The sequence below is a fragment of the Dasypus novemcinctus genome, chromosome X, assembly GCF_030445035.2.
Source record: "Dasypus novemcinctus isolate mDasNov1 chromosome X, mDasNov1.1.hap2, whole genome shotgun sequence".
Classification (NCBI taxonomy): domain Eukaryota; kingdom Metazoa; phylum Chordata; class Mammalia; order Cingulata; family Dasypodidae; genus Dasypus; species Dasypus novemcinctus.
Genome location: NC_080704.1, coordinates 113,463,482 through 113,482,525, shown reverse-complemented (window position 1 = coordinate 113,482,525; position 19,044 = coordinate 113,463,482). Strand labels below are relative to the sequence as shown.

The 19,044-nt window shown below is 39.9% G+C and overlaps 1 protein-coding gene and 1 non-coding gene across 7 annotated transcripts in view; both read right to left on the bottom strand.

Moving 5' to 3' along the window:
* Positions 1 to 19,044, bottom strand: part of RNF128 (ring finger protein 128) — a 204,945-nt gene that overhangs the window by 140,364 nt on the left and 45,537 nt on the right. For 4 of the 6 annotated variants that reach the window (XM_058292247.1, XM_058292248.1, XM_058292249.1 and 1 more), the window contains exon 1: positions 10,198 to 10,953. The exons of the other annotated variants lie outside the window; for them this stretch is intronic. In XM_058292247.1, the coding sequence (XP_058148230.1) occupies positions 10,198 to 10,690 (493 nt within the window). In that variant the 5' untranslated portion in view covers positions 10,691 to 10,953. Of the gene's footprint in view, positions 1 to 10,197; positions 10,954 to 19,044 lie in introns of those variants that run through there. 6 annotated transcript variants of the gene reach the window in all.
* On the bottom strand, positions 16 to 118 carry LOC111759116 (small nucleolar RNA U13). The gene has a single exon (XR_002793199.1). It is a non-coding gene; the product is annotated as a small nucleolar RNA U13 (small nucleolar RNA).

The window sequence follows — 19,044 nt, the reverse complement described above, 5'->3', positions numbered from 1 at the left end:
TATTTATTTTTGTCAAGTCAGATGGTTAATGTACCGATGTTGTAACAAGGTTGGAGGGAGGCACACCTCATGCAAGCACGTGAACACCCATTCATCATGCTATGAACCACAAAAGAATCGACTACCAATTTTAAATGGAAATTTACCTTTGGTTTAATAGATTGAAATAAAAGGCATCTGTCAAATAAAAGCAGCAAACAAGAGTTGGGACAAAGGAGGTGACTGGTACTTTTGAATTGGCCAGTTTCAGTCTTTCTTACATATCCTGCTATTGTCAAAATGAAATGACAGTGGTAGAAAACAAGAATTTGACTGAAGCACACTTTCAATTCAAAGTATTTTGGAACTGTGTTAAAATATAGATTACTCGTGGTTCTATGACTGAATACCTCACGCAATATAATCACTCCTTTCTAGCTTTGATCCAAATGACTCTCTAAATCTTCTAAAATGAGAAAAGATATACTTACTTGAAAATCTATTGACAGTTAACTATGCTGCAAATCAAAGTTGAGATATGTAGTGGTTTTAAGCTGTTCTCAAATCTAATCCATTCCTGTGCATGTGAATCCATGGTAACTGGGATCTTTGAATGAGGTTATTCATTTAAGATGTGACCCACCTCATTCAGGAAGGGTTTGAATGAAATTCAGAGAAAGAGGAAGCCAAAGGAAGCAAGAAGCTTAACATCAGAGGAATCCAGAAGAGAAGGCAGAGATCAGGAGAGGCTGTCATGTGCCTTGCCATGTAGACAGACTAAGGACCAAGAATGGCCAGTACCCAGCCAAGAATGCAACAGTCTTCAGAAAGAAAGCATCACCTTGATGACACTTTGAGAAAATGCATATTTAACCAGGAAGATTACATGGTTGATAGAAGATTTTGCGGAAATTACAGGAGTGAGTTAGGGACAATTTCAAATTCATGATAAGTCGAAAGCAAGGGCTTGTTATGATGTTTAATTTCACTTCAAAAGAAGTGGAATAACATTGAAGGAAGCATAAACATATTTTTTTAGAATTTTAAAAAAATTAATTGAAGTATATCACTCACACATAAACATACACAATAAGTGTATAGTAATAGTTGTGAACTTATAAAACAAATCTATATAACAGCATATAGGGCTCTCATATCCCACCTCAACCTACCACCAATACTTTCATTATTGTGAAACATTTTTAGCTAATTATTAAAGAGCATCTTCAAAATACTGCTCCTAACCAAAGAATCTTACATTTGGTATATATGCCCTCCAACCCAGCCTATTATCATTATCATTATTATTATTATTATCATTTACAGATGAATATACATAAACAAAAAATGTATAGTAAAAGTTGTGAACTTACAAAACAAACACGCATAACATCATACAGGGGTCCCATACATCAAACCACTTGCATTGTTGTAAGACATTTGTTACAAATTATGAAAAAATATTGTCAAAATCTTAATACTAACCATAATCATTATCTTACATTTGGTGTATTTTCCCCCAACCCATCCTATTATTTTTTAAAATATATTTTTATGACAGAAATTAGAAATTTACAAAACGATCACCCACATGTGCAGAATTGCAGAATTCCCATACAACACCCCTCTAACAACATACCACACAGTGGTAGAACATTTTTACAGATTATGAGGTAATATCATCTGACTAGCATACATTTAGCAAACTTTTTCCATACTCCTCCATTATCAACACAGTACATTTTTGGTATAGATGCATGAATATTACATTATTACATTATTACTGCTAACCACAGTCACTCCAGTTGTGTTTTCCCCATGCTTTTCAACATTCACATCACCCTGCAATAGTGATGTACACTCACAAAGGAATCTCTTGCATCTGTACCATCAACTACAATTCTCATCCACCTCTGGGTTTACTGTGTTATTTAACCCCTAGATTATGCTCTAGTTTTCTTTCAGTTGGCATTTACATCCCTAGTCTACCCTTTTCAGCCACATTCCCATTTATAAACTAGCTGTTACTATAATGTGTTACCATCAACTCTGTACATTTCCACACTTTTACAGTAAAGTTAATTAAAATTTCTACATACATTAAACACCAGTAGTCCATCTCAGTCCTCCTCATATCTCCTTTAAAAATCTACCACCTACCACCAGGTCTTGAAGATATTTTCCTATATTTCCTTCTAGAAGCTTTATGGTTCTTGCTTTTATATTTAGGTTTTTGATCCATTTTTAGTTAATTTTTGTATAAGGTGTGAGATAGAGCTCCTTTTCCCTTCATTTGGCTATGTATATTCAGTTCTCTTGGCAACATTTGTAGAATGGACCTTTCTGCCCAAACTGGGCGGATTTGACAGGCTTGCCAAAAATCACTTGACCATAGATGTGAGGGTCTGTTTCTGAACCATCAGTTTGGTTCCATTGAACTGTATATCTGTCTTTATGCCAGTACCATGCTGTTTTTACCACTGTAGCTAGGTAATTTGATTTTTTTAAAAGACTTATTTATTTATTTCTCCCCTGTCCCCCCATGTCTGCTCTCTGTGTCCATTTGACGTGCATTCTTCTGTGTCTGCTTGTCTTCCCTTTAGGAAGCACTGGGAACCTATCCTGGGACCATCAGGAGTGGGAGAGAGGTGCTCAGTCTCTCGCGCCACCTCAGCTCCCTGTTCTATTGTGGCTCTCAATGTCTCTCCTCTGTGTCTCCTTTTCTTGTATCATCTTGCTGTACCAACTCTCCATGTGGGCCAGCACTCTGTGTGGGCCAGCCCTCCATGTGGGCCAGCTCTCTGCTTGGGCCAACTTGCCTTCACCAGGAAGCCCCAGGAATCAAACTCTGGACCTCCCAGCATCCAGGTAGACAGGAACCCAATTGTTTGAGCCACATCTGCTTCCTGGCAATAGGATTTAAAGTCCAGAATTGGGGAGGTGGATTTGGCCCAATAGATAGGGCATCTGCCTACCACATGGGAGGTCCGCCGTTCAAAACCCAGGCCTCCTTGACCCGTGTAGAGCTGGCCCATGCGTAGTGCTGATGCACGCAAGGAGTGCCCTGCCACAAAGGGGTGTCCCCTGCGTAGGGGAGCCCCACGCACAAGGAGTGCGCCCCGTAAGGAGAGCAGCCCAGTGCAAAAGAAAGTGCAACCTTCCCAAGAATGGCACCACACACACAGAGACCTGACACAGCAAGATGATGCAACAAAAAGAAACACGGTTTCCCAGTGCCACTGATAAGGATAGAAGCGGTCACAGCAGAACACACAGAGAATGGACACAGAGAGCAGACAACTGCGGGGAAGGGGGGGGGGGGAAGGGGAGAGAAATAAATAAAAAATAAATCTTAAAAAAAAATGTGTCCTAAGAAGAAAAGCAACCCAAGTCTGATAATTTCTTGTGCAAACCAGCAAGTGATGGAGTTTTATACTGCAGACCATAATTTTAAGAGAAATGCTAATTCAAAACATAAGTAATTCAATTTTAATGATGTCTTAAATAAAAGTTTGATTGGGCTTATATATTCTGCATATCATTGATGAAGTGTGAAATAAGAACACCATGATTCCCCTCTCCCCTTGCTAATAAGTCCTCCTCCTTTTTTCTAGAATGTCAAAAGTTATTGTCATCTCTTTGGTGAAAATTGCCAATATAATAAATTCTTCTTACTAAATTGCATTGAATTGATCAGATACTGAATGGGGCTCCTGAGAGTAAAGAGGCTCCTTGTGGGAAATACAAAGAGATACAAAGAAAGGGGAGGGGGATATATATTGGGAAAGGGATGGGAGATAAAAGGAAAAACTACAAATAGTAATGCAAAGGGTAAAGAAAAGGAGAAACATTCCATTCTTTTAGGGTCTATTCTTTTTTTATTATTTGTCTTTATTTGTTTTTTTAATGTTACATTAAAAAATATGAGGTCCCCATATACCCCCCAACTCCCCTTCACCCCACTCCTCCCCCCATAACAACAACCTCCTCAATCATCACGAGACATTCATTGCATTTGGTGAATACATCTCTGAGCGCTGCTGCACCTCATGGTCAATGGTCCACATCATAGCCCACGTTCTCTCCCACGTTCCACACAGTGGGCCATGGGAGGACATACAATGTCCGGAAACTGCCCCTGCAGCACCACCCAGGACAACTCCAACCCCCGAAAATGCCCCCACATCACACCTCTTCCTCCCACCCCCTACCCCCAGCAGCCACCATGGCCACTTTCTCCACACCAATGCCACATTTTCTTCGATTACTAATCACAATAGTTCATGAATAGAATATCAGTAAGTCCACTCTAATCCATACTCTATTCCTCCATCCTGTGGACCCTAGAATGGCCGTGTCCACTCCACATCTATATCAAGATGGGGCTTAGATTCCACATGGATGCTGGATGCAATTCTCCTGCTTTCAGTTGTAGGCACTCTTGGCTCCCTGGTGTGGTGGTTGACCTTCTTCACCTCCATGTTAGCTGACTGGGGTAAGTCCAATAAATCAGAGTGTAGGCAGAAACACTTTTAAATGAAGACGTAAATTGAATACTAGTATAGACAGTTTTTTAAAACACACACACACACACAAACAACAACCATAGCACAGGGAAAGTTGAATGTAAAAACCCATTTGTCACTATTTTCTTACTACCTAGTTCATTTTACCATTAAAATCATTAAGAGAGTTCAACCCATAAACTGGTCCATGATGGTGATCATCATAGAAATTAGGGAGTTTGTAATCTTAAAGTAGCTGTGTGCTCTTATTTCTCCTACTAGACTCTATATTCCTTAAGAAGGCAGGACTCTATCTTAATTACTTTATACCTTCTGTCACCAAACACAGTACCTTGCATACAGCAGACCCTCCATAAATGCTTAATGAACTGAATTCTAATTTGCTTCCATTAGATATTTTTCTGATGAATTTTATGATTCTCTGGCATTAGAGTTCTTAGGTGTTCAAAGCAGTTCAACAAGCACTTCTACAGCACAAACAGTACAAAGGTTCCTATGGCAAATAGAAATATTAACAAAACATTAAAATAATTACAATCTAGTAGGAAGGAGAAATATATGAACTACCAAAAATTACAAAAAGTGCTACAGAGATGGAGTGCTATGGCAGCAAAGAGAAGATTACTTTTTTGTGGGTGTGGGCTATGCTAGGAAGAGAAAAATCAAGTTAAATAAGGTTTCAAAGATGATGAGACGTCTGTGTTGGATTTTGAAGGATGATGGGTATTTAACCAGCTGGGAAGAAAAAACTATGTAAACAAAAGCAAAAAAAATAAGCAAAGCAATGACAATGGGAAAAGATAGAGTATGTTTAAGTAGCAGTTACAGGTTTGGCTGAAGCATAGGGTACTTATGACAGAAGAGGGATAAAGCTTTAAAAGTAGGTTGGGACTAGATTATTATTGAGTCTCGTATGCCATGCTAAAAAATGTAGTCTAAATTTCATAAGTAATGGGCTTTTCAGCGATGGCATATATATGACAGAGCTCTGCTCTGTGGCAATGTGGAAGAAGAACTGGAGGGAGGGAAAACCTAGAACCACAAGACCAATCCGGAAGCTAAGATATTTTTTCCCAAGAGAAGACACAGGAATTGAAAGCATGGTAATAACTGTCGCAAGGGAGAAAGGAACATATGTGGAAAGTTTTAAAAGCCGTAGTATCAAGTGGATATGACAGCTATTTATTGGAGCGGGAGTACTGGGGGATCTGGGTGCAGATGCAAGGAAAACGAGGTGTTAGATGAATGAATTACTGAAATAACAGAAATGGAAAAAAAAGAGAGGCAATAGGAGTAGCAAGAGACTGCAAGGAGATGGAGTTTCAAAGAAGTGGTGTTCAACAGTATCAAATATAGTACTGCAGAGCTATCAAGAAGAATGCATTTGGAAATAGATTTTGAATGGTACTTTACACTGGTTTACTGCCACCCAATCCCTTCTCATCCTTTTTTGTACCTATCACACTACTAAAAATGATTCTTTTCAAGGGCAACTTCCTAGAAAAAACTAGAATAAAAACTCAATGTTAAAGAGTTGAAGAAGGATTGGGTGGTAAAACTAGGGCAAAATACTATTCCAAAAATTTTTTTTGAATGGAAAGAGATTGATATCTTGATGGGGAAGCAGTTACTTGAGAAGTGAAAAGAATGACAAATACAAAAGGGTGAAAAGATAATTTTTTGTAAAGAATTCAGTCTACCCACCTTATATCTACGGTGTTAAAGTTAGAAGTTCAGGTAATGTGAACTTTAAAGTACTCATTTTCATTTTCAAATTATGCTCTGCAAACAAGATTCAATTTCCATTACCTAAAATACATCTGTCTTAAAACTGTGGCAAAAATTAAGAGCGGCTCCCTATATGGCAGGCACTGTGTTAAATACTTTATCTGCATTATCTTGTCTAATCCAAGCAACATTATGAGGCAAGTTTATTATTATACCCATCTCACATAGGAGAAAACTGACTTAGAGAAGTAAAATGACTAGCCTGAGATTTAAAAAATAGTAATTAGTAGAGCCCAACCTCTTAGCTAATGTGCTTTACTGTCTTTCAACATTGGAGACAAGCAACCCTGCTACACATCAAGCTATTTGCCATTGGAGACCACCAAATAATTAACTTGACCTGCTTGGTCACTTTCTTTGCAGCCTTCAAAAGTAATGCTCTCTTTCCATCTCTTCGCCTATGTTTGAAGTTCTTGTAAATGTGTCATGGATAACGAAGATTATAGCTCCGCATGGGTCTTTCAATAAATTCATGCCTGTGCATGTCCACTCAAAGAAAATTGTACAAGCAAGTCCACACACCAATTCACCCTGTAGGCTGTGCTCAATTAGACAACAAGGCTAGTTCAGGCCTATGTGCTTGGCAAAAGCAGAAAAGTTAGCTATGCAATAATGAGAACCTGCATAACGTGTCTCACCATGACAATCCTACATTTTAGATGGCTTTATTGCTTATTCCAGATTTGGGTTGCTTCTTATTTGGTTTTCATATATAAGATAAAGAATTTGAACATTAATTCAACTTTGAATTTCCTCCTAATTTTCTTCCAGGTCTCTGGATCAATTTGATTGAAAAAATCCCAAGATTGCAAGGCAAGCTGTTAATAAACATCTATCATTTACAATTAGTTATCTGTGTAAAAGGGATTTTCTGGATCCTTTGCAACCAAAATAAAATGCATAAATCAATTGCACGGGCTGATACAAGGCTAAATTTGTCAAATTTTAGTATACATCAAAACAGCCTCATTTTCCTAAATAATTGTTCTTATACAGTTGAGTTGCTCTCCTCTAAACAGAAGGTTTAAAGCAACTGCTCTAAACCAGTTAGTTATTTTGCTTTAAATAAATGGGTCTTCATGATCACAGAACTATGATAGGTGGGAGTGTGGATGCCTTAGCACAAACTAAAAAGGACAAACAATTCAAGTCCAAACCCCTGATAGAATGGGTGACAGATTTTATAAACAAAGAAGACAGTAATGGCTTTTCCTTATTTGGTGGCCCTTGTATAATTTATGGCAATTTATATTGAATTAATCAACACTCAAACCCCAATCCTACATCTCAGCCACTAAGATCCAAGATAACTCGTTTCTGACCAGAAATCACAATGAATCTTGGGCTTACTCTCAATAAGTAAAGCAAAAATAACGTACTTTGCAAACAAATATTCAACAACACACTTGAATGAAATGTAAAGTGATTTTTTCCAGTGTTGAAAAGAAGTTTCTCTGTGAGTCCAAGTGAGAAATGTGATTCCATACTTCAAGTAATTTGCTACCTTTTTTTTTAACCAGTTTGCCTAGTGGCAAACTTTACTACAATCATCATCTCAGACAATAATACATTTTTACATCATCGACATACCTTTCTGAGTGTAGCTTAATTAAGTGATAAGATATTTAGGGCTTTATTCATACATAGTGTCCTGAAACAAGACAGCCATGATTAGATTCCCAGTGTATTTATGCCTTCAAATTGACACTTGCATAGTCATATATTTTACATGAAAATTCTGCATCATTTTAGGATTAATCTATCATAATTAGTTAACATTCACTGAGTGTTTATTATGTACTAGGTAGTTTATATACATTATCTGTCATAATCACAACAATGTAATTACTATCGCAATCTTACAGATGTAGAAACAGAGACTCAGCAAAGTTAGATAATCTGACCAAGGACACAAAGCTATGATTTGGTAAATCTAGAATTTGATTCCCAATCTTGATGACAATGCCTACACTTTTTGGAGCATACCATATTGTCTGTGAAAGTGTAAGTGCAATGTATGTAGAGTTCCTGGCACACAGTGGGAGCTCAAAAAATTAATATCATTGTCCCGTAAAACTATAAATTAAATATAAGTCTACGTTCTTAACAGAACTAGAATGAAAACAGCCCAAGTAGGGACTCTAATTAAAGAATATTCTACAATTTCAAATCATTTATGCGAATGAATCTCATTTGAAGGAAATAAAACCCTTGCAATTAGGTAATCAACTGGAATTTTTAAACTTTAACAATTACCATGTCCTTATTCTTTATTTTTATTAGCCTTTAAAAATTAATTTTATTTTAATCAGTGAATTACCAATCAAGAATGATACAGGGTTCCTTTAATCAATATAAAATCTATTAATCATAGAATTTTAGAGCTGGAAGGGATCATAGAGTTCATTTACTTCACTTTCATCTCTACACACTCTTGGCCTCCACTCCCCACTGCTACACTACCATTTGACCTACAAGTAACTTGTACAAGATCACAAAGCCGGTAAAAGTAAAGAAGGGGCTAGAAGAACTAAAATCTTCCTACTTCCAGTTCAATGCTCTTTCTATTACTCTACCTAGCCACTCAATACAAGTGTTCTCTATGCAGGGCCAGTCATACCGTTTTAAGCAAAACAAAACTTCTAGCAGTTAAATGAAGAGATGCATCTCTCCAATGACTCCTAAGAGGCTAATCCTCCAGGTAAACTTTACTGAGAGAAGATAATGTCTTGGGCTCTATGCTAAAGTATTTACTGGGCCTAATTTAATTTCATCCCCACAGCCAACCTATATGGTGATTTTGTCTTATTACTGATTCCCATTTGCCTGAGGGAACCCAAACTTAAAGAATTAACATCTTAAAATAAATTGCCCAAGTTCACAGGACTAGTAAGCATTGTGCTGGAATTTGAACCAAAGTCTGACCTGAAGCCCAGCTATTAATAACCACTGCAATATACTGTTATTGCACATGTCTCTTCCTTTATCTCAAAAAAACCTGAGGCCTAGGATCAGTGTGTGTGTGTGTGCAAGCGCGTGCGTGTGCAAGCGCGTGCGTGTGTGCAAGCGCGTGCGCGCGCACAAGCACGCACGCTTGTATACCTAATCTCACAATGATGGAGGTTTCTGGAAAGGAATGGGAGGGGGATAGTAACCCACACTACCTCCACAAATTTAAGAACTACCTGGACTACTTTTTCCCAAGTCTAGGACTTTGCTATCCTCAGGCATCAACCTTTTATTTTTCAATAATTTTAATCACCTGTTTTACAACTCAATAACTTAAATCAGATTTTTCAGGGGAAAACGAAAGCACTGATACCAACAAACACTTGGAACCCGAGACCTCTGGACAGAGGCAAGCCCAAGAGGTAAAGCAAAGTTTCCACCAAAGCTGCAACGAGGTTAACAGGGCACAGTAACATAATCTTGTTCCTAATATCTAGGAAATATGGAAAGAAAAACAGGGAGAAAAAGGGAAAAAGTGCTGCCGGCTTGAGGCCGTGGAACAGGAAAGAGGAAGGGATTTCCAGGCAGTCTTTTCTCCAGTTATTTCAAAGTCAATGCCCATCACCACTTAATTAGAGGCCAGGCATCCATGTGAAAGGGCAGGGAAAGGGGACGCAAAGAGCCTAAACGTTCTCTTCCTGATCTGTCAGCCCCCGCACCCCGTTTGTCCTACCCTTTCCACTAGAACAGCTAATTCTGAAGGATTTTTCCTCCCAACCCCCACGCGTTATGAATCTCGGGGACGGGAGGATTCTGCTCCACTTGGTGGGGGACAGAAAGGGCACCGTTTTCTTTTCGAGCAAGGGGTTGGGGGATGGAGGAAGACAGTGACGAACATAAAGGAAACTGGCCACTGGTGGGGTGTGGAGGGGTGCAATTTAGCAGATGCACTCACCCGGGTGAGACATGGGGATGACCTCATTGCGGGTCCCGGGGAAGTTAAAGATGACGGCCCCAGACGCCCCTCTCTCATAAGCCAGATGGATCTTGTCTGCGAAAGTGCAGCCCCCGCCGCGCTGGATGAGAGCCAACCAAGAGACTTGCACGGTGCTTCCCAAGTCTCCTGGGACCGTGGGCACCGTGAAATTCGTGTGCGGGTTACAGGCGTTGAGCGCCCCAGGCCCGTCGGGCGGTACCAGGACTCCAGCCACTGGCTCAAGCGGCGAGTCTTGGCCATACACGCCCTCCTCACTTAGCTCCCACACGGTGCGATTCACTCCGGTGTGCGGAACCCGCCAGGACACGTTGAGGTACGCGGTCCACACTGCCTCGGCCCCCCGGGAGCCCGGAGCATACGGACATAGAGCCAGCAAGAAGCACCACGCCAGCAATCGCGAAGAGCCGCAGCCACGGCTGCAGGAGACCCCGGTCCCGGGCGGCGGCCCCATGGCGCGCGCTCCGCCGTTCCCAAGGGCCCCTTGTAGGCGTCCTCCTTGCACTCGGCAGGACACGGCCTCAACCAGGTGTGCGCCAGGTGGGGAGGAAGTAGAGAAGCTGGCGCGCACCGCGACCTAGGTCGGAGCCCAGAAGCACGTAGCGTCAGATGTTGCCGCAGATGCAGATAGCCGCAGCTCCAGTCCTTTTCTCTACAGCTAAGGCAGCGATCGCGTCGGGCTCTAGGGCTTTAGCTTGAAGCTCCGCCCAGCCGACTGGGGGTAGAGGTGGCTGGGAGGGAGGAAAGGACACTGCGGGATCCGCCTCTTAAAAGGGTAACAGGATGGAAAGGATTTGAGTGGGATCTGTAGCTCTGTAGCCAGGTGTGTTGCGTCGTTTTATTAAAAAATGGACAGGCGAGGAACTATAGAAACCGCGAACATAAGTGCTGTCTGGTAGGATTCTATTATGTTTTGAATCACAAGAATATATTTTCTCTCCTAACATTTATCTAAAATGGACTTTCAGGTTCAAGATACTTCTGAAAATGAAAATCAGAAGGTTCTGAGTTGCAGTCCAGAGAATTTGGGTAGGTGGGTAGTGGAGGGGGCAGGCTGTTTACTGATTCTCCAAGGAGAGACGGGAGGGGGGGCGTTGCGGTAAAAGCGAGTTGTTAACCTTTCTTGCTTGCCTCAAATTGCACCTTTTTCTTTTCCTGCTCCAAACAAGCGCCATACATGCGTATTGCTTTCTTACACTTACCCCAGGCTAAATATACTGCATCAGATTCCTCTTATAAAAATAATCTTGTCCTCAAAAAAGAATTACCTTTTTCACACACCTCAAAGTAAGCCTCTTTCCTTCAACTTCCACAAACTAAGTTTACCCAAATGGATTTGCCCACACCATTCCTGACCTTTTTTTCCCATTTCCTACTAACTCTAAGGATCCTGTCCCACCTGAGTAATGCATACTCAAGGGCATTATTTCATTATGACTTGTCTTTACTTGAAGTGTACAATTTGTGTCTACTCTGGCAACTCTTGCATTCTAGGTAATCAATAAATGTGCACTGGACTAAATTAGATGAATTTACCTGGTGTCTGGCAGCTATGAATAGTTTTTTACTTTAGGGAACTTACTTTTTCTGTGCCTTTAGTTTCCTAAAAAGACTTACCTGCCTCATAGAGTTTTCAGACGATTAAATGAGTTCATAAATGTATAACACTTAGAACAGTGTTTAGCAGAGTTTAAAAATTATATGCTAACTATGATAATAATGATGATGAAGAAACAGATTCAAGGGTCCAATAATTTTTAAATAATCTTAAAGTTGCTAATATAGGGTAATAATCAGAGGAAATGATATTCAGAATGTTCACTCAGACACTTTTTCAACTCAAGGAACTATAATCTACTTTATCCAGCCTAATGTTTGTTAAATTCCTCACCAGTCACTCCTATCAGTCCCTGGCCCAACATTTGCTTAAGCAATAGTGTTATTCCAAAGATTAAGCATGGGACAGTTCTGTACTTGATACTCTCATGTAGGAGAAATCTAGAGGAAAATTAACACTATGTACCAAGCAGCACCTGGAATCCAAATAAATGGGCAGTTTTGTGAAACCTGAGCCCTAGGGTTTTGAAAGGGACCTTAGAGGTCAAGGGGATATATGGGGCCAATAGCATGGTGCCCCCAACTACTTATTATGTTAATCTCTGAGATCAAAATTACCTGGGGGAAAATATGTGGGTAAGTTCAGCCATCTTTAAGAAATGGTACAATTCAAGAAATAGTTTGAATTTGTTGGTGAAGAACACTCAAAATTACCTGCGTGACAACCACGTATATTGTACTTGTGTATAATGTGTTCAAAAGAAAGGAGATGTTTTTTAAGGTATCTACCAGAATGAAGTTCAGAGTGACATTTGATTGTTTATTCATTCATTCTTTTCTTAAAGCATATATTAAAGACATGTTGCACCGTCACTGAGTTTTGAAAACATTATTCTGAGTGAAATAAGCAAGGCACATAAAGACATATACTGTATAGTTTCACTTATATGAAATATCTAGAAATAATTTTTAGAGACAGAAAGTAGATTAGCAGTTACCAGGGGATGAGGGAGGGAGGAGGAATTGTTGCTTGGTGGGTATAAAATGTTTGGAAATTTTGGAAATTTTAAAATAAAATTAAAAAGCAATATTTATTGTACATCTACTATGTACCAAATGTGGGGCAAGCACAGGGGTACAAAATCAATTTAAAACATCAATTTTGCTCTCAGAAAGCTCATAAATTAGGTTTTTTATTTCTAAAAAAATTTTTATTATAGATCTTATGGGTTTATAGAACAATCCAGCAAAAAATAGAGGATTCCTATTCAAAACCCTACCAACAACATCTTGCACTGATGTGGAACATTTGTTGGAACTGATGATAGCACTTTTTAAATTGTACTATTTTATTAACAGTAGTTACCTTTGATGTAATTGGTGAAAGATTATTAAAATAGTGCCATTATCTATCATCCATAGTTTATATTATGTATATTTTCCCCATATACCACCCTATTATTAGCACCTTGTGTTAGTGTGGTACATTTGTTATAATTCATGAAAGAACATTCTTATACTTGTACTATTATCTATAGTCCATGGTCTAATAGGGCTCACTGTGTTGTACAGTCCTATGTTTTATCTTTTAATTATTATTCTAGTTACATATGTGACTTAAAGTTTCCCCTTCTAACCACATTCAAGTGTATAATTCATTGCTGTTAATTATATTTGCTATAATGTGCTATCATTATTATTTTGTCTAATATTAGTACAGGTACCCCAACTCTTTTTTGGTTATTATTTCCATGGAATATCATTTTCCAACCTTTCACCATAACCTATTTGTGTCTTTGGGTCTTAGGAGAGTCTCTTGTAAACAACATATATTTGGATCATACTTTTTTATCCATTCTGCCTGTATGTGTGCTTTGATTGGGGAGTTTAATCAATTAACATTCAGTGTTATTATTGTAAAGTTAGTATATATTTTAGCTATTTTGTCCTTTACTTTTTATGTTATATCTTTTTTTATCTCTTTTCCTTTATTGCAAACTCCTATTTATATAGTTGATCTTTTTTTGATGTATCTGACTATTCCTTTTCTCATTCCTGTTTCTGCATATTTTTAAAATATTTTCCTTGTGGTTACCTTGGGGATTATATCACAAAACCTACATCTAATAACCTACTAATTTGAAAAGATAATTTAGATTCAATAGCATACACATTCTCTGTGTTCCCATATCCCTCCATTTCCCCTCTATTTTGTTTTTGTCCCATTTTACCACTTTACACTTTGCATGTCCATTGTCAGGAAATATGCCTTTTCCTTGTTCAATTGTGTTCTGACTTTCATAGAATTAAAGAGTAGAATTGTATATTGAGGATACAGTATTACTGCATATACAGTATTATTGCATATACAGTATCTTTGTATATACCTTTTAGTTACCTTTACTGGAGATTTTCTTTTTTTTACACTACTCCAAGCAATTCTCTTTTATCTTTTCCTTTTAACCTGCAGAACTCTCTTTAGTAATACTTATAGAGCAGGTCTTTTGTTGACAAACTCTAGATGAAATATCTGAAATATGTTATTTTCTGCTGCACTTGAGAGAATGTAGAGAACTGTGAAGGATAAGCTTCTGCAAGGTGTTCCACAGCCACCATTGTCACACAGTCTGTGATAGCTTATGGATGTGGTGGTATCATCTGGCTCACTCAGGGCAGTGGGATCAAGAACTGGTTCTGATAGAACAACTCATGACTTATTCCATTCTGGGCTTTTCCACACTTGCTATGAAGCCCTGCTGAGGAGTCTCTGGACAGAAAGGCTGTTCTTTCAGGTGGGATGCCTGTCTGTGGTGCTCAGTTCTTCCTGCTTCCTAAGAACTGGTATGTTCCAGAGAACCTGGGACCTAGGCCTGTGTGGCTCCTGTTTAGAAATCCTTCCTCTAATAACCATGAGTTTTCTCCTTGTTCCAACGTGAAAATCAGATGTGGCTTTGTAAAGCAGCACCCCACTGAGAAAGGTAGCTGTAGTTCTCCAGCATCACATCATCTCTGTACAGGACCCTCTGAGCAGGGTGTAGGTGCTGCCACTCCTCCTGGGTGAACTCCACAGCCATTTCCTTGAATGACACTGTTGCCTGCGATTTTTTTCATTTTCTGTGGCTCTTAGGAGGATGCCACAGTTCATCCCCATGTGACAATTCAGCCCCATGGAGTTTGTGATTGGGATTGCTGTGAAGAGTCCATGAGTCAGGGCCGCCATGAGAAACAGGTACCCATCAATTGGGATAATTGATTAAAATCTAATAAAAAGGGCTTCTTGGCTGTTTTGGAAATCCACCCCCTTCCAAGTTCTGTGCTGGTCCTGCACACAAGGTGGGCCATGGGGGAGGGGCACGGGGGGCACAAAAAGGGCAGCAACCAAGGAGTGTGGAAGATAAGGAGAGGAGAGGGGAGAAGAGGATGGAATGAGAGAGGGGAAAGAAAGGAGGGGTCAGTTGCGGCCACCAGCTCTCCCAGTAGCTCAGAGGACCCAGGGCTGTGTGAGGATTATGGGCAGGGCTGGGGGAACTGAAAGGCTCATAAGGTAGTTTTGATGAGACAGACAAGTAAACTGATAATTGCAATAGAGTTCTGATACATAGATAGTGTAAGTGCTATGATAGGATTATGTGCAAGGCAATAGAGCAGGGGCTCTTAACCTTTTTGGTTCCATGGACCCCTAAGGGGTCCTTGGAAAGATTTCAGGGGGTCCATGTGCTTGAATTGAAAAAAATAACTTATTATCTTTATTTTCACAGACAGCTAACTGAAATCTAGCATTTCCTTCACTTATGAATGTATGCTATAAGTAGTATTCATTTCACCTGACTGGCAAAGGGGTTCGTGGAACAAAAAAGGTTAAGAACCCCTGCAGTAGAAGGTAATAGCCAAGAGGTAAACAACCCAGAGTGGGAAGTAAGGGCAAGCTTCCCCCGGGGAGTTAACATCTATGCTGAGATGGACAAGGTTATCCTTTCTAGGCAGAGAACAATATAAGGCAAGGCATTGAGGCATGATGCAGAAATGTTGGGAAACTACAAGCCTATAGGCCTATATTCCAAAAGGGCTAGAACCTGGAGTATAAGAGGGAAAGTGGTAAAAGGTAAAGCTAGAGAGGTTCACAGAAACTTGTTCTTGAGAGTCATTTTTGGTGCAGTTAGGGAGTCTGGATTTTATCCAAAAGCAAGGAGTAATATAATCTGGTTTTAAGTATGGAGTGATATAATCATATCTGGGTTTTTGAAATCATTATGGCTTTTCTGTGGATAATAGATTGGAGGGACAAGAGTAGAAGCAGGGAGTTCATATAGAAGGTTACTGGCAGTGCTCCACAGAAGAGATGAAAGTGGCCTGGACTAGAGTGGTTGCAGAACTAGAAAGAAGTGGACAAATTGGATTATAATTTGGAGGTAGATTCAACAGAACTTGGTTTGGAGGATGAAAGAGAGGGAGGAGTTAGTAAGTACTCTGAAGCAGGGGTTCTTAACCTTTTTTGTTCCATGTCTTCTTTGCCAGTCAGATGAAATGAATACTACTGTAATTTATTTATTGGATACATTTACAAATGAAGGAAATGCTAGATTTCAGTTAGTGGTCAGAGAAAATAAAGATAATAAGTTATTTTTTTCAATTGAAGCTCACAGACCCCTTGAAATCTGGACTCCAGGTTAAGAACCCCTGCTCTGAACTTTTTAGTTTGGAAGACCAGATGGTATTATTAGGGAATATAAGAGGAGGTGTAGAGCTTTAAATGTGTAGAAGGTATAGGAAAGGAGATGAGTTCCGTTTAGATGTGTTGATTTTCAGGTGCCTAGGATATAACCAGTTAGAACTGTTTGGTAGGCAGTCAGATTTTCTGATTACCTATTAAACTGGGCACTGGAGAAGTCAGTCAGGGTATACAGAAACAAAAGAAATGGTCCCTGCTCTCAATGAGTTCACAGTATTAGTGGGACACTCAGAGAGGCAAACAGAAAATAATAGCTCAGTATGGATAAATGTTATGACTGAGGGATGCATAGTGTGCTATGGGAACATAGGTGGTGCTGAGTCTTTAAAAACAAGTAGTTACTCAAGCAAAGAAGAGAGTAAAGATGTTCGAGAGACAAGAGAGCACCAGGGAGCATTTGGAGAACTAAACATCAGTAGTTAGTTATTGTTGGGGTATAGTATGCAAAGGGGAAGCCGGGGAAGAGAAGATAATCAAGTGGGCTGCACCAGGACATGAAGAGTTTAGAAAAGAGTTTAGAAAAGAAAGTGTGGACTCAGTACACTTGCATGGACAGTACACACAAACACATGTAAAGAAAATATAGCAAATTGGTAACAATCGTTGAATCTAGATGGTGAATATCTGGGTGCCCATTCTATTTTTTCATTTTTTCTGTATGTTTTAAACTTTTGTTATAACAAACTTAAAATAATGAACTTTATATAGAAGTCAGTGGAGCAAGTGAGTGATATGCTCAGTTGTGCATTTGAAATAGATTGTTCTGGTACATTGCCAAGAAAGATTGCATGAGGGTATGGTGACTTGAAGCTGATGTACCCCAGAAAAACATGTTCTTAAATCTAATCCATTCTTGTGGGTATAAACCCATGTAAGCATGGTAAGGTGTGACTCACCTCTTTCAGGATGGGTCTTAGTCCTCTTACTGGAGTCCTTTATGAATGGAATGAATACAGAGAAAGAGGGAGAAAAAGCCATGGAAGCAAGAAGTTGAAATCAATGAAATCTGGAAGAGAAGGGAGAGACTAACAGATTCCACCATATGCATTGCCATGTGGCAGAGGAGCCAAGGCTTGCTTGTAGCTGGTCTTCAGGAAGAAGGCATCGCCTTGATGATGCCTTGATTTGGACATTTTCACAGCCTCCAAATGTAAGTTAATAAATTCCCATTGTTTAAGTCTACTCATTTCATGGTATCTGCTTTAAACAGCCTAGGAAACTAAAACAGAGGGCAAGACCAGAGGTAGAGAGGCTGGTGAGAAGGCTAATGTCCCCAGCACTATTCTGGAGGTGGAGATGGAGGCATCAGACTATCATAGTTTGAACTATTTAATAGTAAGCCATTAAAATCATCCTATGAACTCCCCTTGCTCTGAGTCCATCTTCACCAAACAACCTTCTTATTATCATTTAGTTGTCCATGTAAATATGCCTATAGGGACATAATGCACTGATGAGCAAACACTAGTATCTGGTCCACTTGGAGGTTATACTTCTCATTATAAATTAATCATCTGGCATTCTGGTTTATATATTGGTCTCTTATGAATTTGGTTAAGTGTGAATCAGTCCCCAGGAGCCTAGTCTCTGAATATACTACCAATCAACTTTCAAAGCTAAGAACCAGACTGTAGATTGTGACTGCATCAAAGTCCTTCCACTCTATAGAGATTTGACTGGGTAATCTGGTTTTTCGCAAACATATAGTTCTGTTTGCTGTTAGCTATTTTCAAACTGCACCAGAGCCTTGCTGCTCAAAGTGATGGGAGCTTTGGCATCACTGGGGAGCTTGTTGAAAATGTGGAATCTCAGGCCCTACCCCAGACCTAGTGAATCAGAACCTGCATTTTTAAAAAAGATTTATGTATTTATTTAATTCTCTCCCCTCTCCCCCCACCCCAGTTGTCTGTTCTCTGTGTCTATTTGCTGTGTCTTGTTTCTTTGTCTGTTCCTGTTGTCGTCAGCAGCACGGGAATCTGTGTCTCTTTTTGTTGTGTCAGCTCTCCGTGTGTGCGGCACCATTCCTGGGCAAGCTGTACTTTCTTTCGCGCTGGGCGTCTCTCCTTACGGGGCGCACTCCTTGCGCGTGGGGCAGCCCTACGTGGGGGACACCCCTGAGTGGCAGGGCACTCCTTGCGCTCATCAGCACTGTGCATGGGCCAGCTCCACACGGGTCAAGGAGGCCCAGGGCTTGAACCGCGGACCTCCCATGTGGTAGATGGACGCCCTAACCCCTGGGCCAAATCAGTTTCCCAGAAACTGCATTTTAACAAGCTCTCCTGGTGATTCATTTGCACATGAAAGTTCGAGAAGCACTGGGATAGAATAAATTACTCTTGACAGGTAGCCAGCACGCAGCCTGGGCTTGAACACTCCCAGTATCAGACTAACAGCCCCACAAAGTATCACATCTTAGGTAGGACTACACTTTTATTGTTGGAAAATTAATGCTAGTGTAGTTTGACTTTGTTTCAATCCTTCCTCTTTCCTCCAGATTCCTCATCCCTGAGTTTCTGTGCTAC